Consider the following 24,290-nt stretch of genomic DNA (forward strand, 5'->3'; position numbering starts at 1 on the left):
TTTCTACTCACCTAATTCGTCAAATTCACTGAACCCTTCTTCATTGAAAGCAACGAGAACAATTATGATTCCAACACAGCCAATGATGTATACAAAGATATCCATGACAAATGCCGTGGCCCAGAATGTGAAGATTTGAACTCCGGACACAAACTGCAAGTGCTTGGCTTTCGTGGCTCTTTCCTTCACGTAGAATATCACGAAAAATGCTGACACAAACGCCATTCCGAACGAAATGTTAAAACCTACTTGGAATCCCATTGTCATGGCTGATGATTGCTGTGCAAGCTAAAAGAACAAAAAATTAACTCATGTTAATAATAGAATGAAGAAGCGATGGTGGAGTTGTTGATAGATTGTCTGACTGCCACATGGGAGGCCTGGGTTCAATTTGGAGTGGCTGAACTAAGGTAGTACTTTTTCCAGCCATTTCCCTGCATAAAGCAGCTCTGGGATTTACCCAGCCTCCTATAAAATAGTTACTTGGAGGGTAAAGGTGGCCAGAACATGATGCTGATCACATCACATCTTAAAATGGCTGAGATCGAGAATGTCACTTTATGGCACGGTTCAATGTGTACAGGTAAATTTATAATAGAATCAGACGTAGGCATAAATTGGTGGGGTGGGGGGCATGGGGGAGCACTTACCCCCAAAATTATTAGGTTTAATAAGAATTACAAGTAACCGCCTGGTACCTGAGTTAATGTTAAGCTCAAGTTATGCAACTGGAATCAGATACGAAATACTGTGTCTATCATATTTAACAACCATACAATAACAATAACCCATGGCATAAAACCCCATGAGAGCAAGTGCCAACCTACCAACTGCTGGTCTCACTCCCACGATAGGTAGATCATCCAAACGGTTACGGGGTTGGGTGTGATTGATAGAGGCATGCATATTTCGTTTTTGATGAAAACACACCATGGAAATCACACATTGTAATGTTAATTTTTCATGTTTCTGAAAGGCGTGAGGTGCATTTTCCTACTCTGTTTTGTCACGAAATAATGCGAAATGAACTTCAAAATGTGAAATAGACTCTTAAACACGAAATTTAGAGTTTATTTACCAATGCAACACTTTTTGAAGTCAGAATTATCCTGTGAGTAATGCAATTCATGGAAAATTGATTAATTCTGCTGTAAATATGTGAGAAGAAAAAAACAGGACCCCCTTTATACAGGAATAAACTTAATATTCTGGTAATGACATAAATGTGTTATTAGAAGGGATATGTTTATTTTGTGTAGTAATCAAATTTGGGATTATATTCACAATTTTAAAACCAAAATGTAATTTTATTTACCGTTTTTGAACCCAAAATTGACAATGTTTGTGTACCGAAATTTTGCTTTTTTATTTACAAAAAATATGTGCCTCTAGTGATTGATTATAATCAAGGGGTCCCGGGTTCGATACCGGTAAAGGCACATAGTGGTTCGGAGTGCACAGTAAGGCTAATTGAGACTGGACCTACTTTAAAGTGGGATCTGAACCACTGTGTACCTCCACCTTGTATCGAACCCTGGACCCCTTGATCACAAGGCTACAATGCTATCACTGCGCCATTGGGGAGGTCTGGGGGTTAAACATAACATACTCAGCATGACAAACTCCTAGTCATTGTTGTAGGTTTTCTATGATCAGATTACGCTACTCATTTGCAGTAGCTTCCCAATTTCCTCATGATGGTTGGTGGTCACCGGTCACATACACAGGCTGAAATCTCAGGAGAAGATTTGCTATGCTTTCCCCGGAGACTCAAAACTGCATGCATCCCATAGCCAGAACTCGTCTAAGTTTTGAAAATAGTTATGAGTGTCAACTTCAGTTAACCTATAAAAATTTCTATGAAAGTCAATACTGGGCAAGAATGATTTATTATGGACACTAAAAACTATGAAATCAAGGGATTTTCAACCTATCTAGGCAAGGCAACCACTTAAATGAATTTTAAAGAGGAAAATAAGTTCCACAGAATTGGAAGAGTCTTATTGTCTGTTAAATTAATCAATGATATATTGTATTAAACATGTATTGTACAATAAATGATAACAGTGAATAATATAATATACTAGTATAAATTAAATAAAATATTACATCAAATTGAATTGTAGAAGATAGTTGAAAACAGTAGAATTTGTACACTGTAAACAGTACTGAAATTTCCAATTGATTTTACAGTTGAAAACAATTGGTTCCAATATATACAAACTTACAATTGGATACAATTCACCAAAATTGTCCTGAATTTCCAATTTGTTTCAGTTGAGATTCCGATTGAATCCTATATTGGGCATCCAATTGAATCCAATTCCTTCCAGTTGAAAAAAATTCAAATTTCAATTGGAACCAATAGACATTTCCAGCTGTAATGCATTTTCGATAAATGAACTTTTAGTGTAATTCCAACAATTCTTGTCTTGCTTTTACAATTAACACACACATTCACAACCATATCATACAGTACAATTTCAATTGTTAAATATCCTTGATTACCTGTGTAGTTTCATCAAATGGCAGAGGGTGGTTCGCTATAGATATCTTGTAACTTTCATTCATTTGTTGCCGAAGGATAGCATTTTCCAGAAAGTTCAAAGCTATGGGTCTGCTATGAAAGGGTTGATTGTTGAACCAACCAGTGGCAGTGATTTTATTTGTTTCATCACTAGACTCAAAACTTGCAGCAACAATGTATTTCCTTGTAACGTGGCCGATGTTTGCGCTAGACTGAAAGAATAGATGAAAATTACAATTATAATCCAGATTTAGGGGTTGTTGGTGCCCAGTAGAAAATAAAGTGTACTTTGTTAATTTAATTTATTATCAGCATATGAAACGTTCCTCATTCATTGAATATGACATGTATACGAAAAATACAATGTTAAAGTAAATAAATATTTAATAATAATAATAAATCTTGGATTAAACAGGCACACACACATGACAAAACTGAATTTTAACCATAAAATTAGTTTCTTGGTATGCAGAATATTAACATTAAATCTTAATTGCCGAATAGATCCTAGATCCTAGATCCTAGATCCCCCACCCCTGGTGAATTTAGGAATTTCAGCCCTGAAGAAGCAAAAGTTTTTATTAGGGATGGGCCGAAAAGAAATTTTGGCCAATACCAATAAAGTACCGATTTAAAATTTACCAATTTGGATAACCGATCCATTGACCTCCTTTATAAATGTATGTTTCGAGGTGACAACAGTGCAAAAGAAGTTGCATATTTATACATTTACTTTTTTAAAGAGTAGCGCATGTAGATTAACCATAAAAATTATAACAAAATGGCAGAATTTTGCACTAAATTATAAGATATTTATAGATATATCAGATTGGTAAAATAATCAGTAATTTTACCAATATACTGATACACTTATATGTTTATATCAGCAGATACTGATATAGACAGATTAATCTGTCCCATTCCTAGTTCTTATCAATATTATCCTGCTGAAAATTTTGTCTACTGTTTTCAGTAGCTCTATAGGTGTTTTGAAAGGTCTAGTGTATTCAGATTTTCAAATACTGTAGATATAAATAAAAGTTGTTAATAAGGAGAAATGAAAAGTTATATTTACAGCCACCATCTTAAGCTAAACACACTACATACACATTAAATATAATACTAAAGAAATTATTTTCACATGTAGTTTCTCTTCTGTACTTTTTTCAGAAGATCAATAGGTGTTTTGAAACATCTACTGTGCTTAGATTTTTAAATATATATAAAAACAAATTGTAAATAAGGAGGTAGGAAACGTTATATTTACAACTTACATATTGAGCTTGACACACTACATACAATATTACATGTAATACAGAAAAGAAAATTTCCCTTGTAGTTCTTCTACTGTTCAGGCCATTCATTTTAGCTTGAGCTCTGGCCTTCAGATGTGCAGAAGCCTGTCACCCAGCCCGACGATGGGAGAGTTCCACTGAAGTCAGTGTTGCTAACCGCCATAAGAATTACCTATATCCATAATCTGACGTCAGAGCTTATTTGGTAGGGGTGTTCGTGACTTACTGGTGTCTGGATTTAGTTGTTTTTTTTTTTTGTTTTTTTAAGGCGACAGTTCGAGAAGGTGATAGTTCAAGGAGAAAAATGAGAGAATTCTTTGTGTTGGTGAAACCTCTCGGCGAAAGAGGCATTCTCTCTCTCTCTCTCTCTCTCTCCTTCTATTCCACTCCAAGGGGAGGGGGAAGGGGTGGCAGATCGTGTTTTCACGAGTAAGATGATTGTTGACCTGTGTTGCTTAGGGTGCTTTTATTCAATGGAAGCTGAGGTGAAAACTGGAAAGAATATTGGATGATACAAAGTGATACACAGTCAGAGTACAGAAATTATCTCAACGTGGATAAGTTTATGAAGAAAGAAGCTGACAGTGGTCTTGCATTGAATGTTAAACAAGTGCAAAAGCATTTTTCCGCAGTTACTGGTGTGTCAGTAAGTACTTTGAAATGCCTCTTTAAACAAAATTGATCGCAACAAAGGAACTGGGAATGTATTAGTAACGCCTAATAAAACATGCAGAAGAAAGAAACTGAAAAGTTATGTGGACAAATTTGACATGTGTTATTTGTGGAACAAATTAATGAATTTCACGATCACGACGGACAACGTCCTACTTTAGATTTGTAATTATTTTTTTTAATGAGACAACATCATATAGCCTTTGCCAATTTCATGTCTAGTAGAATTGTAACTTCCGTGAATTGCAACACTGCTCCTATGAGTCACGTGACGTCTTCCACATACATCAAACATTTCCCGCTTTGCGCATGCCAGAGCTCAGGCTTAACGGAATGTGCTGTACACGTACATTAAGCCTACTGAAGGTGTTCGGTAGGATAACCATTGAGTTTCAGTAGATTTCCGAGACACACAGTAGAGTACAATTATTAACAGTAGGTTTTGTCTACTGGTAGAAATTTCCAGCAGGGTAATTATAAGATGGTGTGGCTAGAGATATCATTTGTAAAGACTGAAATTCCCTTTACTAAAAATTCCTGGATTTCATGAAATTCCTGGCCAGTGAATGCTTCCTGTAGTAGCTCTACTGAAAATGTATATATTAGGACAACTTGCAAATATACAAGTTCTAATATTATACACAATGAAATGTACCTTCTGATAATACTCTTACCTTCTCCAAAATACAATCAGAGATGTTTCTAGCACACTCTTCAATGCTTCCTTTCATTCCTATTTTTGAGTAGTTTTCAATGAGTGATTGGACTGTTTCGTTATTATTCTTATTCTTGTTAACAGTTTGGACCATGGTCACTGGGTCGATGAACTCCTATTAGGTGGAAACAAAAGATATTAAACCATTAATCATCAGTTTTGTTTATGACAAAACATGAAATGTGAAATAACACACTGTAATGTTCATTTTTATGTTTTTGAAAGGTATGAGGTGCATTTTCCTACCATAGTTTGTCATGAAAAGATTCAAAATAAACTCTTAAATAGGATTGATTGATTGATTTAGTTTATTTTACTTCGCGTCTTGTGCCTCTTGGCTAATTTGCGAAGATGGGGATGAGTGATGAAATTGATGAATGGACATTCACAAACAACCAAGCCCAAACGGGATTCGAACTAGGGACCCTTGGAGTCACAGCACGATGTGCTTACCACTCGGCCACAGGGTCCGGCTCTCTTAAAAATGAAATTTAGAGTTTATTTACCAATGCGACACTTTCTCAAGTTTGAATTATTCTGTGAGTTATGCAAATCATAGAAAGCTGATTAATTCTGCTGTAAATATTTGAGAAGCAAGAATTGGCTTCTTTACACAGGAATATACTTAATACTTTCATACATCAATGTGTTATTAGGATGGAAATGTTTAATTTGTGCAATAAGTGTAGTTATTAAATCAAATTTAAGTTTTTATTTACCATTTTAACACTGAAATGTCATTTCATATATTACTTATGATCCCGAAATGTGCCCAGTTTTTTCCAGAAATTGTGACCTATTATTCACCATACATATGTGGCTCTAATCAGTAGCGGCTTTTGCCTATTTGCACGTGCACACCCAAATAAATCTGTAATGCAAAACATTATTATTATATTTATTTATTGAACTCTATCTCCTTCGAAATATCAAGTGTTCCCACGCCGCTTCACCAAGAGAGATGGTGGAGAAGCGTGCGATCAGTGATATCAACCCGCGTCGACCGAGCCGTGCTTGGGGCTTGAACGCAATGCTAGTTTCGCTCCCTATGATGCTCTTGAAGGGGATGCTGATTGGGTGTTTTGGCTTGAGCGCCATGGAAGGGGAGGTTACATCATTTACAAAAGCTGCGATTGGTGTGTTAGCAAATGTAGTGTTGCAAACCCATTCCATTAGAGATCGTGTGACAGAGTCGAGCCAACCCATACATCATTGCAAGGACAGTTTGATGGTATATTGTCCCTCCGATTGTGTCCCGTGCATGATAGGGGAAGAAAAGGAGGAAGGTGAGGAGGGCAACTGAAAGCGAGACGGGTGTTTTAAACATGCCTGATATTGCTTTTGCTTAGTGCATCTTGGCCAAAATAAACAGTCTCTGTGGTGCAGTAGCCAAATTATCAACCCACGTGGAGGGAGCGTACATCAATCAGCGAGTTGTTTTGCATTGTCTGTTTCTGTTACTGAATTGCAAAATTGTTTAGCGCTGTCAAAAGCTTGTACCTATTTCAGTGCAAACTGTTTGATTTCATGATGAACAGGGAAACTGTACATAGCGAAAGCAAAGACTTAATATTTAACGTTATTGATTTTTTTGGACGGAGGTTATTTACAAAGCCTGTAGCAACTGCAGCAATATATAGATATGGCGGAAGGGAAGGAAAAATTCTGAAGTACGAAGCAAGGCAGTGTGAACTGAGTGAGTACTGTAATTTTCTTTAATATTTATTATTCTCTTGATTTCGCTTGATTTGCTTGGTTCGATCAGTCTGTCATTAGAAATAAACAACAGCTAGATAGATTACAATTGATTTCCTCTATGTGGTAGTTGGATCGGCTTCTTTGGTGTACGCAAATGTTATTATTCTCCTTGTTCATTAATATCAGCGGAGCGGAGGAGGAAGTTTTTGAAATATATTTTGCAAATCGACAATAGTATTGATATAATAGATCGGTATTTCTATGTATTAAGTGATTTTGCCAGATTATCGAATGCTGAATTACATATTGCACAATAACATTACTCGTCTCGTGATTGGCTGTATAATTTCCGAAATATTTGAAATTTGTAAAAGATCCGTTATAAAAAAAATCATGAAATATAACTCTATCATAGCCTCATTTTCAGTGAAAATTGATCAAAACTTGGGTTGCCAATATATTAAGCATCAATATGTGCTCACAAACGGGTGCAAGTATTTGACAGGGGTGTTATAACGCTTCTGGACGCGAGACTGGAGTGCACACCCATAGAGCCAGACTATGAGCCGCCACTGGCTCTAATCACCAGCAAATGCAGATAAATTTGATTCCTAGGATGGGTGATTTTAGGTGTGAATTTTTACAGCAATGCTCCTTGCAAGAACAAATAGGCTTCTCACACTGGAGCAAAAATTGCAGCTGCTTTCAAGGTATCACCAAGTCAGTGACCAAGTAGTGCTCGGGAAATTAAGCGACGCGAGTTGTAACGTAAATTTGTGTTCTGTGAATTTGTTCCACGTAACATGTCTAGTAAACGTACCATTGCATGCACTATGCTAATCTGTCCTTGCCCACCCCAACCATTTATCAACAATGAAAAAGAAAAAGAAAGTAAACATAACTCACATTAATCTGTAGGAAAAAAAAATCATAACAGCAATGCTGGCGAAAGAAAAAAAACGGCCGCTGATCTTTATACAGGCTGCCACCAGTACAGGAAAGTATGGGTTAATGTTTTCAGTTGAACGTAAGTGGTGCTGAAGGGGGTGCGCAAGCACCACATTGCACCCCCCTGGCACCGCCCCTGGATGACCTTGTTAGCTATGATGTAGGCTTGTTATCAGTAGACCTCTAAGCTTATCGCCAGGGTTATTCCCAGAATATTCATGGCCAAGGTTCCGGCCTTGTTGACCCTAAGCCACCCAACATCCTGTAGGTTACCTTGTCGGAAACGTTTCCCTTGATAGTATATGGCAGAGGGAAGAGCCTTGGCTGAATCACAGGTGTCGAGGATGAGACAAGTGTGTGTGATGCATGTCCTTACTTCCTGGTCTGCTTTCTTATTCAGAAACTGCTTGTTACACCTGAGCATGGTGGTAATCCCACCATCTCCACAAATGGCCAAGATTTGTAAATGCATGGGACTCTACCCCCTTCCCCCACACTGTAATTTGCAGGGGAGTTACTTTACCCTTTTACCTTACCCTAAAACAGGTAAATAACACTCACTCTTTGCACCATAAAATATTTTTTGAGTAACCAAAGTGAATTGCTTTATGATGAATTCATTCAGTTTCTATATCCAGAATCAGTGACTACATTTTCATCAGGTACAGAGGACAAAAAAATGTGAATTAAGTGATATCAATTCTGCCAGCACTTGAAGTGGAAAGTGTTAGCTGAAGAGTGTTCGGTTGAGCCTTGTAGTTAGCTGACTGGATGCTTCTATGGTTTAATGTGGCGACATCGAGACAGCTGGGGAGATGCTTTGAGCATGCATTCCCCTCCCTTCGAGCAATGAGTTCAGCATATGTAATATCTTTGTAATCTTTCAGATCAAAGGAATCATTCTTTCAAGTTTTCTACTTCTAGCAGTGAAATAAAAAAGCACTATGCAATTAAGCATTTAAACCTCTCTCTCTCTCTCTCTCTCTCTCTCTCTCTCCTTCTTAAACCAGAAGCTTTATGGCTGCAGCACAAGCCTTTCAACTGTCCCTATCTTGAGCAAGGTCTATCCACTCTTTTTCCGTATCTACCAATTTCCTTTAGCTCCATCTCGATGTTATCCCTCCATCTTCGTCTTGTCCTTCCTACAGATCTCTTACCATCAGGTTTCCCAATAAGAATCCTGTAAACTCTTCTTTCATCTCCCATTCGCGCAACATGGCCTACTCACCTATGTCTTCTTGATTTAATTATTCTAATTTAAGCATTTATCATGGATTCTCAACGATATTCTGTCTTGTCCTTGTTGATAAAAAATGTAGCCACTCAATTAGAACTTGCCAGCCTCCATGGCAGAGTGCACTATGTTACCAGGGGTCCCAGGTTTGATTCCTGGCATGGGCATTGGTGTTCTTTGTGAATGTCCCTTCAATTTCATCATATCATCACTCATCCTCATCTTCGCGGTGAAAAAAATTGAAGTCAATCAATCAATCAAGTAGAACTTGTTCATTTTTAACCCCTTCTCTCTGTTCGGCATAATATTACACCCTTGGTCACTATAGTTTATTCTGTGTTGGGCATAATATTATGCTCGCGAACATCTCTGACTGAAGTAACCTGTATTGAATGGAGTAATACGTTTTTTGTTGGTGAAAAATATGTTTTGCTATTGAAGAAACAACGACCTTTTATTTAGTCACGATTTTCAGTGCCGACAAAGAAGAAGAAGAAGAAAAAGAAGAAGAAGTAGTTCAGAGGAAGTAAACTAATTTTGTGTTATGCTGACAAAGTGTTCGTTTGTGTGCTACATTTAGTCAGTTGCTTTATGTACATTTTTTTGGTGTTGCGTTATTTGAACTGTTGGTGATTTATTTTTGGTTTTTGAGTTTGTGAGTTTCTAATAGTATTGTCATACAAAATATTTTTTTCCCTCATCCCTCATACCTATTGAAGATCTTGCAATGAAACTTGGCGGACGCATTACGTATAGACCATAGTATTTTTCAAGGTAGATTATAATCGGTACCTATATCCAGGGCCGGTCCAGAGGGTCCTAAAGTTACCAAAAGGGATTTTTCGGAGGGAAATTTCCCGAATTATCCCAGATTTCCCTTTCCTCATACTTGATGCACACATGTGCGTGGTACCATTTGAAAGCCTGTTCCATTCTGAAGAGAAAGACGTATGAACCATGATACTCGGATGAACCATGATACTCGGATGAATCGTGCTGAAGCAGTAGCTACTTAAAAATATTACTACGCAAACTCAGAAAAAAAAATTACACAGAATGGGAAACTATTTTGTCAGAAAATTTCACAGGAAAGGGGTTAAAAACTGGTATGTCATAATTGCAATAAACAGACCTCAACTACACCAGAAGTAAGGAAGATAATATTTGATTCCTCTTACAGTTGAAGTAGTACTGTAGAAGGAAGAAAAGTTACTATGATTTGAACTTACTTGTAAATTTGAGTCTAGTTTCGGTAAGTTACTCAACCCAGGTTGCATTCTTAGAGTTATCATTGCAATGATCAGGAAGATAATCGGCATAAAGGTCTGAAATGATAGAAAGCAATTAATATTATGAGGAAAAGTGAAAAGCACATACTACCAATAAGTACAAATGATAATACAAAAGATACTGCTGAATGCCACATGGAAATAGTTATTTTGTTCCTGATGTTAAATTTCCCAAAAACACTAAATCTGCTGACCAAGGCAGTTTTATTTATGTAAAAAAACCACTACATACGAGACATATTTGTAAAGTAAGTACCGTTTGTAAATATTGCGGCTGTAGCGATGCAGTCGCGACTGTGTGAGTTCTCGCTGACGTCCTTCATCCGTTAGTTAGCCACAGGCACGCGTGGGAGCAGGTCATGCTTTTTTTTTGTAGTTTTCTGAAGGTTTGAAATGTTCAAGAAAATCAATCGGCCCGCCGACTGGAAAGTCCGGTCTGTGATTTGTTTTCTCAATGCAAGAATGGTTGAATTCTTGCCTAGAGGACAGACCACCAACAAAGATGCCTGCTGTGACACATTAATCCGGCTGCGTTGTGCAATTCAAAACAAAAGACGCGGAATGCTTAGCGAAAGCATTGTGTTGCTTCACGACAATGCTCGTCCGCATACGGCCCAATAAACTCAAAATGTCATCACGTCATTCGGCTGGGAACAATTTGTTCATCCACCAACATACCTGACTTGGCACCAAGTGACTACCATCTCTTTCTTCATCTGAAGAAGAAGTTTCTTGCTGGTCAGCGTTTCGACGAGGATCACGACGTCGAAGCAGCAGTGTGTGGATGGCTTTCGTCACAGGCGGGAACATTCTATGATGATGGGATACAAAAACTAGTCCCACGCTACGACAAATGCTTGAACAATGGTGGAAACTACGTAGAAAAGTAGTTTAAGGTCTGTAGAATGCAATGCAAATAAAAAAAGGTACGAAACTATTTTACTTTATGTTTTACACCCTTTCGGTACTTACTTTCCGAATACGCCTTGTACATAGCATTTCGACCCTGTATCAGGTCCTTCTTCAGACTAAGAAACAAATTCAAAGATTTATAGCGTAGTGTTTTTTTTAACACAAATTAAACTTCCTAGGTCAGTGGATTGAGTGCTTCTGTAACATGGACACAAGTCTTAATTGTGTTACCATTAAATTTTATGTTGATAAAACACAACAGTTAATAACATGTGCTGTTATCTAGTGTATTTTTTGCTTTGGTTTATCAGTGAGAATGTTAACATCAAGGAAATACAACAGTGCAAACTATACACACACACACACACACACACACACACACACACACACACACACACACACACACACACACACACACACACACACACACACACACACACACACGAGGGATGTGCCTAGTCCCAGTGGTGATGCTAAAAGAGGAGCAAGGGTGGGCCATGACCCCCACCATCCAGTTTTTAGGAAAACATATTTAGACTACTACTATATAACAGCACCTGAATTTACGTTCAATACCCAGTGGAGGCATAGTGGTTCAGATCCAACTTTAAACTGTAGGTCCAGTCTCAATTAGCCTATCTCTCCATAAAGTGGACTTAAAAACTCAAGCACCAGAATTTTTTGTGCACTCCATCTGCCTCACTTGGAACTATGGACTCTGCATTTGTATATGGCCAATAAAATGCTAACTGCACAAATGATATTATTATTTTGGTATGGAGGGAGTAATACAACCTGTGTTCAATAAATACAGTGAAAGATTGAATGATTTCATGATTTATTTGCAGGAAAGGCGGTACATGTATGCAGAAATACAGCTTATTGTCCTTCAAAATAATCGCCTCCAATGGTAATGCACTTCTGAGAATGTGTGTAGAGGTCTCGCATACTTTGGGCAAAGGCAGCCTGTTGGATGCGGTTGAGTTCAGCGTTCACATTGCATTGGATGTCGGCAATGTCCGAAAAACGTTGTTCTTTTAAGTGTTTCTTCAAGTGAGGGAAAAGGCAATAATCAGCAGAGGCCAGATCTGGTGAATAAGGGGGGTGTACAACAACCTCCTTATGTGCCAGGAACTGCTGCATGGTTATGGTGATATGGAGGTGTGCATTATCCTGCAGCAGATACCAGGATCCATTTTCAGTATACTGGGGGCGCACACATCTGATTATCTTCAGGAGGCGATCGAAAATGTTCACGTATGTGGCCGCATTCAATGTCATGCCTTTTGGCAGGTATTCTTTATGAATGATCCCTCCAGCATCAAAATAGGTAACCAGCATTATTGTCTTGATGCGTGACTTTTTGCACCTAACCTTTTTGAATTTCGGTGACCCTGACGGCAGCGCTTGTACCACTCATACACACACTTTTTTTCCCCATAAAGCACTGTTTCCATATGCCTGGCGCAGCATGTCGTGACATTCCTTTGGCGCTTTCCCAAGTTTGAAGCAGAATTTCACGTCGCTGCACTGCACTTTACTTCCACAATGCGTACACAGAAACTACATATCTAGACAACCACAGGGCTTTGCGAATGATGACTGACACACCTAGGGGTTCACTGACCTGACCGTAAACCAGTAGTAGCAACTACACCGCACGCCAGCAATTCATTCACCGTATTTATTGAACAAAGGTTGTATTTACAACAGTAAAGTAAAGTGTTCCCCTGTGCTTAGCACCACGCCATGAAGGCGTATAGGGGGTGTGGGGGTAACGCCCCACACTTTCTTGATCTGGTCGTGAGTGGGGGTGATGTGATCAGCATCACGCCCCTGACCGCCTTTACCCCCCAGGGTTTCCCCCAGGTACCCATGTTATTCGACGCTGGGTGGGCGCCGGGGCCGCTTCCATCGTTAGAAAAGTTCCCGGATTTGAACCGGCCGGGGATCGAACCCGGGACCTTTAGCATGGTAGTCAGACGCGTTACCGACTGAGCCACCGCGGCCAACAACAGTACACCTGATTTCAATGGTAGATATATATGTGAATGTATGGTTATGATCCACCACTGACTTGGCTGTTTGTACACATCTTATGCTTTCCACGTGCGAGGTGCTATAGTCCTACTTCGTAACAAATAACGGAACTAAAAGGTTCACCTCGCTAGACATTACTGTTGCTTTTATTAACACAGACTATTGTACTGTACAGTATGTTACATGTTTGGCAGTGTTCAGTTTTAAACAAAGAAACCTCGCATGCAATGTGTACAAACAAACAAGTCAGTGTCAGATCTTAACCATACATTCACAATTATCTCACACACAGTTAGTTTACAACCCCATGTTTACTGAGACTTCTTTGTTTCTACTATCGTGAACTTTTCACCATTTTAGTTTGTGCTATCATTTCTAGTACACCCTGTATACAGAATAAGATGAGAGACACTCAACTCAATAGCTAATCAGAAAGTCGTCAAGAATCTCGCATACCTGGATAATGTAGAGCAGTTTGCTTCGGTATGCATACAAGGCCTTCTTCATAAACATTGCTTTCAGCTGGTTGCAAAACAGGACAAATCCAGTCTCCATGGCTGTAGATTCCAGAGACACTGAAAGATAACAAGAGAAATATTGTTCCTTACTTATTTCTGAAAGAATTTTTTAGTTTAAATTAACCTCGGTTTGAAAAGTTATAAGTGCATTCGTATGCCATACGGTTTTAGAAGCAATATCAGATGGGGCCATGCAGAGTCTGTGCATATGGCACGGGTGCAACATTGTACAGTTAGGAAACTGCGTCGTGCAAGTTAATGCCATGTTCTGTATTTTTCTTGCGCAGAAGAAGTTTTCATAAAACTCGCAATTTTAAGGTTCATCATAAGATGGGGCAAGACATTTTGAAACTGACTGTCCAAGTCCCATAAATTTCTGTCGCCTACAGCTGGAGTTGTCGTTTCTTGACGAAACACTGGGAAACAACTTGTCTCAACACACACAGATAATTACCCTTTCATTTTTCTTCCGTCTGTTTTTTGTTGACAGCTGAGTTGCTGTATCTTGGGAAAACAATGGATGTTAAATTTGTTTCAATGTACACAATGACCCTTCATTGTCGTCGGCATTTTCGAACATTGCAAGTCTGAGTCAGTATGAGTTCTTATATGCAGGGCCTCCCCGATGGTGCAGTGGTAGCATCGTTGCCTGGTAATCAAGGTGTCTAGGGTTTGATACCCGGTGGAGGCACATAGTGGTCCAGATCCCACTTTTAACTGTAGCTCCAGTCCCAATTAGCCTTACTGTGCGTAAAGTGGGATTAAAACATCAACTTATATTGCAGTGATATGATATTATAATCCTGCATAGAAATATTCACTATATTATTTCACTGTACTAATATATACTGCATATGCATTATATATACAGGGTGTCTCATAAGTAATATCACAAACTGACACAGGTGAAAGTACATGATAATAGAAGCAAAAAAGTCTCAGTAAACATGGGTCTGTAAACGAGACATTTTCGAGATAGTCGCGAATGTGTGATTACAAGCCACCACTGACTTCATTGTTTGTAAACATCGTCCTAGTTGGTAAAATGCTAATAATGTGTGTGAATGTGTGGTTACAATGATTGTATTTTGTAAACATCGAGTGCTTTACTCCTTGCGCGGTCCGAGGTTTGCTCTTTGTTTACAAAACAGAACATTTTATTTTACCAACTAGGACGATGTTTACAAACAATGTTGTTCATATGAAATTGTTCCTTGAAACCAAAGAGTTGGAACAAATTAATATTATTTATTGTTACACAAGAACATAAATTGCAAACATTTTTTTTTTGCCGAATTCTTTGCACACATTTTTTGAATAAAATTCGTTTATGCAATGTTCTCAACGGAAAACAAAACTGGTATTACATAAAGGGAACAAAATTAATCTGAAACTACCAAATGTTTATAAATGTTCGAAGTTTGCAATTTTTTTACAAAATTTTTCAAACAAAAAATACTTCTTTTTCAACACGGAATCCAAATATGTAAAACGAATGGGGGTGTTGCATTTGAAATTTCAAATTTACCCCCCCCCTCCTCCTAAGGTGTGGGTGGTGGTGACAAAATTTTTGCGGCATTGACTTACCCCCACAATAGTATCAAACAATTATTCTGTGCAATTTTTCGATTGGATGCATTCTGCATGCGATATTCCATACTATCATTATAAATGGACCACCCGGTATAAAAAATAGTTGCTTATTGAACACAGTGAATTCTCTTTGTTTCCCTTTTACTAGCAGTTAGTTTGGCAACAGTGCAATAGCACTGGCTGCATATTGGCTGAACTCATGTTCCTTCTAAAAGCGTACACAGTGTAGGCAACACAAAACTCCAGAAGCCATAGGTGAGTTGCAGGACACCATGAACAATTCCAGTGTCATATACAGAACCCGTGTAAAGTACAATAGCTTATAGTCGACGTGCTAGCTACGTTAACGACCGGCTGGCTTTGAAGTCCATCCAGCAGCTGCAACAATCAAATTCACCGCACAGTGTTGCTACACATCTACTCTCCACATCTACACTACGCCACCTTATCCCTCCACGCACAAGCACCTTTCCACGGTCTCCATATTGAAGTTGCAAAGTATGGCAACAGTGTATCCGCAGTCATGTGACTGAGACTCCTCGTGGAGTAGACGAGCAGAATTGACAGCTGCACCCATTGACTCAAGGACTCCACGTGGAATACATGAGCAGAATGACAGCTGCACCTATTGGTTGAAGGTTGAGTGTCATTAGACGAAAACAACTCGCCCGCTATTCATCCCCAGCCACGTTTGTGGTGTCAGATTCTTTAGTTCTTTGGTGTTTACGAAGTAAAAACGTGGACTATACATTTTATTCCTTAAACAGCTAACTTTCTCCTTAATATGGCAAATAACTTTATATTTGTAAGAATGCTTGTCTTAAACTAATGTCAAACTAGTATATGTGCCATGCTTCGACATTGCGAACGACGTACCCTGACCAATCACAATTGACATATGAGGGCAGATACAAAAACTTTAACAAATCATTGGCTACTGGAGGTTCAAGGATGAACACTTGCACACAAAAGGGGTGGGCAGTTCCAGGTTATTGAGGAGAGCATGGAGGCTGCATATCAGTAAACAGAAACTTTCTCTTCACTACATTTGTTTCTGGATAACTGCCTTTCAAGTATCCAAATAAAAGGTTTGAAAATTTGAATTACATATGATTTGTTAACATTGGTTTCAATAGGATTTCGAGGGGAATAAACTTCTGTCCAAATTATCAAATAATTTAATTATCCAAGTTTCAAAAGAGACCACTGCAATACATTATTATCATGTAGAATTTTGGGCATTAACCCATTAACTGAGGCAGATCCATATATATACTTTCTAAAAATGGTCTTTTTTTTTGTGGAGCCTCTATATAAAGACAGTATTTCAAAATTAACAGTTGTTGTATTGCGGCAAGTCATTTTTATAGCTTCAGTTTATCGTGATTTTATTAGTCTTTGAGCAAACAATCGATTCTCAATGCTTTGTTGGTTCCTGAATATGAGTGTTCTCCTGCGTTTTATAATTTGTGGCAGAGTCTATATATAGATTGTTTTCCTTAGCTTCATTATGATGAAACGATTTTGCAGTTACATCTACATAGAGATGATTTATTTTTAGAAGCATTTCCCTTCAATGTCACCACAGGGCAGGCAGGGGTTAGGCAAAACTATCCTTTGAGTTTATGGGGCTTGTTCAAAAACCCTATCCTTGTATCATGTTTGGTTTCAGTTGATGTTTTAAGTCCACTTTGTGCACAGTAAGGCTAATTGGGGCTGGACCTACAGTTTAAAGTGAAATCCGAACCACTATGTGCCTCCACCAGGTATCGAACCCGGGATCCCTTGATTACAAGGTGACGATGCTACCACTGCACCATCGGGGAGACCCCCTTGTATCATGTGAGAGGCCGTAATGTGTGTGATATCCCAGCCTACATTCAGCTTGTCTCTGATTGACCTAGTGTAAATAAATGGTCACTTACGTTGGTGCTTTGAGGACTGGAGATCGTCTGGATGCTCAAATTCCTGTGAGCTGATGACGAAGAGCATGTTACTCTGTTCCTTGTTTCCCTGTACCAAAGGCTCCATTTCTCCTTCTGCAGAAACTTCTTTGTCCTTGCCAACCCTGAAAGGAAGACATGCTTAGCAACAAGTGCATAAAGTTTCAAATTTTTTAGAGCTGACAGCTACAAGTGTTCAGAAATGGAATGAAACACATGGATCTCCTGAGAATATTGGACTGTCGAAGAAAATTCTTTCCAGGTAATTTGATATACAGTTATGTGTCTGTGTGACAGTGTCATATTCTGAAAATTTGACCTGGTTACTGCAACAATTCTTATTTATTGTATATATTTATTATACATTAATTAGTATTATTAATTAGAATGTATATTTCGTTTTTGACGAAAACACAAAATGTGAAATAACACATTGTAATGTTCATTTTTCATGTTTCTGAAAGGTATGAGGTGCATTTACCTACCTTATTTTGTCACAAAATGATGGAAAATAAACGGCAAAATGCAATGTAAACTCATAAACACGAAATTTACAGTTTTTTTTTATATATACTGATACGACACTTTCTGAAGTCAGGATTATCCTGAGAGTTATGTAATTCAAGGAAAATTGATTAATTCTTCTGTAAATATTTGAGAGGCAAAAATAGACCCCTTTATACATGAATAAACTTAATACTCTGATAACTACATAAATGTGCTATTAGAAGAGATATGATTATTTTGTGCAATAAGTGCAGTTTTTAAATCAAATTTGGGATTATATTCACAATTTTAAAACCAAAGTGTCATTTTATATACCAATTTTGATCTGATTTTTCACCGCTATAACACCAAAATTTTATTTTATTTTCCGCTTTTGAACCTGAAATTGACTCTGTTTTTGTGCCGAAATTTGGCTTTTCTTATTTACAAAGAATATGTACCTCTATTAATAAGAAATAATATAAATAAAACACCAATGCAGGCATGCAATAAAACAAAAAACAGAAGTCTGGCAAGTTCATATTGTGCAGCAATTTCTATATACTGGCTACCTACGTATATTGAAGTTTATCTGCAAGTTACCTGGAATATTTATAGATTTGTGTTAGAAGTGAATTTTAACAGTGTTTGTGTCATGCCATGTGTTTAAATGCAATAGCATTCTTAGGAAAGTTTCATATTTCTAGAATTTATGGTTCTCAAGTGTTCCACTCCTCTATTCTCCCTTGTATTTTCTGGTGTGATCTGATCACTTACTTGCAAATCAATAGTTAAAAAAATCACTTACTTCATGAACACTTCTTCCATGGTCGTCAACGAGACCCCGTAGCTGACGATGCCCAGCTTGTGGCTCTGAGTCTCCAGTTCCCTCAACATTGTTTCAAACCTTCCAGAAGCCTCTTCAGGCAGGAGGTAGGAGAGCTCGGACCCAATGTTCTGGCTTATGTTAATGTTCTGGATGTATTTCCTAAGAACATCCGTAATGGCTGCTGTGTTGCAGATGGTATCTTTGACGACGATTAAATGGTATCCAGCACCTGTGCCATACAAGAAGATGACACTAAGGCATGCTTATAATCTAAGACAGATTTCATGCTGTAGTAATTACAAGATTTACATCATAGTTTCTTCTTTGTTTGTATTATGTGAGTCAAATGAAGACCTTACAAGTCCAATAAAAATTGTAGGGCAGACAGTTCAAATTTACATGAATTTACATTTACTGTTATTTACGAAACGACCTCAAGGCTGCAACACTAATCAATTGAGCTTCAAAACACCAATTTTGTTATTTTTAAGATGGCGCCTTCTTGCACCAGTGAAGAGGAGTGATTTCTTGCTCTCTGTCAGCCTAAAACTTACAGAAATTTCTTGGCAAATGATAATACAATATCTCTGTGCATGGTTACCATACAAGCAAGCCTACTAATGGAGGAAAAAGTTCGACAATGGCCTAAGTTCGCAGGCAGATGCATGGAAAGGCCTTTCGCGGTGGCTCATAAATAGACGTCAGATTTTAGGTTTTTAATCTATTTTTCCCTTTGCAGGTATGTAAGAAATAAAAAGTTTCGTTAAAAAACTCAACAACTGATGAAGTTTTATAGTGCCTAAAAAAACTATTTTGCTCGTTAGAACCTATTTTAGGTTTATGCACCTAAATCAACCCTTTTTTTTAGGTTTTTATATATTTTTAAAGGTTTTACAGGATTTTTATGTCATACAGAGGCATTTGCTTTGTTTGGTCACGAAAAAATTCAATGACGAACGTGTTTGAAACATACTCTCTATTGATTTCCCTTCCTTCAAGTCCATGGTGATTTTTCAAAGCTCTAAACAAAGCAAAATGTCTAGTGAAACTGTTACTTGTACAGCCGAAAGTGCAAACTTGTGATATGTATGGCCTTGCTCACTTTCACGTCACTTCGGTGCTTTGTGGCATTCACGCCTTGCATACTATAAGCATTGAAGTTTGCACAACTGACTATGTTTTTGTTGAAATATTATTTTCAGCATATAAGACAAATTTGCGGAGTTCAATTGTGGATAACGTGAAAAAGGATTGTTGCCTAACTATATGGCGAAGTGTGGATTTTAATAGCAAATTTCCAATGGTAAGTTCTGCCATCACTGTAGGGTTTGGCAACACACATAACGTTATGCAAGATAGTGTGTATTTCAGGATAGAGGTGTCCCATTTGCATGGCCGGTGACTAAATCTAATCAGCATTTTTCAGGAATTTTGAACTATTTTAAGCTTTATTGAAACTACTTCACGATTTTTCGAGCTAATAAGATTTTTAGGACCTATTTTAGGATTTTTCGAACCTATTTTAGGATTTTTAGAGCCTATTTTAGGAACCAAAAAGCACACAAATTTTAGAACCTAAAAATCCAAGGTCTACTCATAAGTGAGTGCACGTGGACCTCAAAGATGTATTCTTCTTAAGGTATACAGGCAATAACTCAAAGTTGAAATTATATGTAGATCAGCGATAGGTCTGTGCTAAAATGCAGCAAACTTGTGCAACAATACATACAGAAATCTACTAAATAAGAAACAAAAACAAATGAAGGTTTTTAATTTGACTCTCCCTTGTAGAAGCAAAAGCAACATATCTACATACTCTGAATCCATATTTGCAAATGAAGGAACCCCTCCCCCCCAAGGCCAATGGTGCATCCTGGAACAGTTCTTTTCCACCACTGTTCATATCTATATTTCATTTCTAATTATTTTCTAATATCAGTCAAGAATTCTATCATTTCTTCATATTCCTACGTTTTCCAGCATTTCTCTGATTTCGCAGCAACTTCTTGCCAGTATTGCTGTAAGATTCCCCCTCGCAAACCCTAAATCGCCACACATGGCCCATGACGGATTCACCCCGAGTCTAGCCTCGCATCACAGCCATCTTTACTTCTGAAATCCCTATGTCTTTACACTAAACGTTCTTGCGAATATCTTAAATCTGGCAACTATCGGCTAACCTAGCTCTCTCTTCTATTCATCTTTCCACTAATGGCCCAGAGGCAGCCACTGCTATTGTCAACTGTGTGTCTCTCTCCAGCCATTCTGGCGACACAAGTCATAAAACTCATTGTCTCACAATAATCCCTTTTATACGTCCCGATCATCTGGTCTGCAACCTCCTGTACTGGTTGCAAACTCCAAAGATGTGTCACTAGAATTATAGTAATATAATAATATGGTTGGATACTTTGCTTTGGTGTAGCGGGGATATATTGCCTGAAGGCATAGGAGGTTTGACATCACTGCAAACTGTCCTTTGCTGCTTGTAACTTTTCCCTCCAAATTTCCACCAATAGAATTCAAAACGTCAACTCAATTTCGGCATAACCATAACATTCTAAATTTTGTGGAAACAGTTTTGGCTCGAGTACGGTGAAGGACGGAGGTGTCGAATACCATCGAGATCTGTCGGTGACCACTAAGCAGTACCGAGTGTAAGAGATATTATGGTGGACAGTGTTAAGATACCTAAGTGTGTGAGGTGACAAAAACAAGTTGACGTCCAAGTTGCGATGCTTATTTTCAGTACAAGTTTATTGTGCGGACAGTGTTATAAAATACATAAGTGTGAGCAAGGAACTAAATGCACCAATGGATCGGTTTGACCAATGTAGAACCGGTGTTTTGACAAAGGACCCCAGGACGCAAGAATAGGAGCTTCACCACGGCAGTGTCGTCCAGGAACCCATGGAAGGGGTAAGAAAATGAAATTAAAACAACAGTGCGCCAGCCCAGGTGATTCAGTAATCATCCCCTCTCGAAAATGTCAATCACAAACAACTAGAACTTGTGTATCTAAAAACTTTCTTATTTACTTATCTTCTTATCAGCATTAAACTCAAGTAAAATTGTTTCCAATCTTTTTATGATTTAAGTAATTATCTTTATTTGCAATGAAAACCTTCAGTGGTGTCCCACCCCTACCGACTAGCTAGCTGGAGGCGGACTGTGGTGATTGTTTCATTGGTATTTGGTTGTGTCTACTGAAGGATTAGTTCTTACTCCTGAAGGTAGCGGCACCCTAATATCCGTGCCTCTTTGGCAGTGACCACTGTCCGCCGATGCAATGGAAGAGACCATTGCATCCAAGGATGTTGAATTGTACCATCGCATCTTTCATGACGCTCACAACGTGGGGCTACCATCTCTTTCATTGCATCTCCAGTAACATTTTCACGGCGCCCAGGCAATTTAATCACGTTTCAGCAGGGGGTTATCTGGCCATATTAGCACTGTGTTATGATATAATTTAATTGTAGCATGTTTGTTTGTTTAGTTTTGTGCATGTCTTTGGTATGTTGTTGCAACCATGTTCTAAAGGGGCAGTTTAATTTATCTTATACTTGTGTTTGCATAATCTTCATTAACAAATTGTCAAATCGTCAGTTGACAACACTGAACTTTCGTCCGATTTTGAGGGAACAGTAGGGAACTTTTCCTTTCGTATCCCGTTATCTATTGACCGTTTTGTTTGGGAAAGCGATTACCATGCCTTTGACGCGGCTACAGAAAAATCTCGTAGAAGAAGCCAGTTTGCATGCCACAAGCTCAGCAGGGAACCTCGAAATGGAAGGCACTGAAAATGAAAACGCCGTGCAGCGAATTTCTGTGCTTACAGATGTTGGGTCTCCATCGGAAAATGTCAGTCTCTCACAGGTCATAAATCTTGAACAGCCGCCGACCACTATTGAGGATATGTTTATACGTTTAACCCAGATAATTCAGATTCAAAATGAGCAAATAAATGCCAATATTAGCAATTTGCGTAAAGAGCATGCTATTAGTATACAAGCGCTCAGGGAAGAAATGGCAACGAACAGGTCAAATTTGGAGGCTAGGATTGATAATGTAAGGGAGGAAAATAATCAAAATGTAGAAGGCTTACGTAAAGAAACCGCTCAAAATATTTCAGCTTTGAGAACCGACATTGAAGACGCTAGAGAAGAAACGGCGCGAGATATTTCGTCAATAACAGAGAGGATTACGCGAGTAGAAACACAAGTCAACGTTCGCGTCACTGATTTTGAGAAAAACATTGCGCAAGATGTATCCACGCGGTATGAACGTTATGAAAATCAGTTCAGTGATCACTCACGATCAGTACAAAAGGACTTATTAGAAATTTCAGGGCAAAATGAAACGCTGCAATCCGAAATTAGGATAAATAATGAATCTATTAATGAAATTAGGCAACAAATGAACAGTTTAGACAATGACTTGCGAGAAATTCAGAATTCGCCTCAGCAATTATCAATTCAAATTCGTAAGGAATTACAGGAATTAAGTACAAATTTAAACAAGAAAATTCAACAAGAAGTGAGGAATGTAGAAAATAAGGTTAACCGCGACGTGAGAAGTTTGGAGCAGCAGGTTACGGAGTTACGCAGTCAAAATTCTAATGGCACTAATAGTGAACAAACGTTTGATGACAATTTCGGAAATGTAGCTCAGAATGCATTTGATGTCCCAACTAATTCGGAAAGTAATGACCAGATAAGTTGCGCTGTTGCCAAACAACTGTTAGATAGTAAATTGATACAATTACCATATTTTGATGGAGAAAATGCCGAGATTAATGTGCATGCGTATCTAAGAAACTTGGAGGAATACTTGTCAATTATGAACATTCCAAGGAGGCTATATACCAAGGTGTTACGTCAGACGTTAGGGGGGCAGGCGTTAACGTTCTTTGAAGTGTTTGAAGGAACCATTCAGTCTTTTGACGATTTTAAGGCTTTATTTCTGAATGAATATCTCTCAGACCACCAATTAACTAACATCAAGCTTACATTGTATACATCCAAGTACGATTCGAAGAAATCTGAGTCTTACGTCCAGTATGTAGTGAGAATGGCAAAATTAAACACAGTCTTAAATCCACCATTGCCAGAAGATGAACTTATCAGAACATTAGCCAGACATTTTCATCCTGGTCTGCAAAGAAATATCACTGCTGCGAAGCCGAAGACGTTATCTGAGCTTATATCGATATTGAAGGAATTTAGTATGATTGATGAGGAAAGAAATGTAACAATGAACAGGAACAACAGAAACCAACCTCAGAACAATACTCATGGTAGGCGTGGCCAGATGCATGCCGTAAACGCAGCTCAGGTGATGACTGAACGTCCACGGGAGGATAGAATAAATGTAGGACGTCGCCAAGCACGGAATGAATATATTCCAAGGTATAACCGCCAATACAACGACAACAGGAATGAATATCAGCACTTTTCGAACAACAATGAAGCAAGCGCCAACCAAGAAGGCAGAAACGAGCAACGTCAAGCTAATGTAACACGTGCCAATCAGGGAAACGCCACAGGCTCTCTTCCTCGCAATTAGATGGGGGAGAGAAGGAAATTCAC

The 24,290-nt window shown here is 38.3% G+C and overlaps 1 protein-coding gene across 3 annotated transcripts in view; it reads right to left on the bottom strand.

The window, feature by feature from the left end:
- Positions 1–24,290, bottom strand: part of Abca3 (ATP binding cassette subfamily A member 3) — a 199,481-nt gene that overhangs the window by 43,089 nt on the left and 132,102 nt on the right. For all 3 annotated transcript variants that reach the window (XM_083110291.1, XM_083110289.1, XM_083110290.1), the window contains exons 16-22: positions 18,679–18,928; positions 17,367–17,509; positions 13,787–13,905; positions 10,319–10,414; positions 5,169–5,324; positions 2,509–2,739; positions 12–288 (exon numbers count right to left, since the gene is read on the bottom strand). In XM_083110291.1, coding sequence (XP_082966417.1) covers positions 12–288; positions 2,509–2,739; positions 5,169–5,324; positions 10,319–10,414; positions 13,787–13,905; positions 17,367–17,509; positions 18,679–18,928 — 1,272 coding nt within the window. The remainder of the gene's footprint in view (positions 1–11; positions 289–2,508; positions 2,740–5,168; positions 5,325–10,318; positions 10,415–13,786; positions 13,906–17,366; positions 17,510–18,678; positions 18,929–24,290) is intronic.

The sequence above is a fragment of the Lepisma saccharinum genome, chromosome 24 (genome assembly GCF_977018435.1).
Source record: "Lepisma saccharinum chromosome 24, izLepSacc3.1, whole genome shotgun sequence".
In the NCBI taxonomy this organism is placed as follows: domain Eukaryota; kingdom Metazoa; phylum Arthropoda; class Insecta; order Zygentoma; family Lepismatidae; genus Lepisma; species Lepisma saccharinum.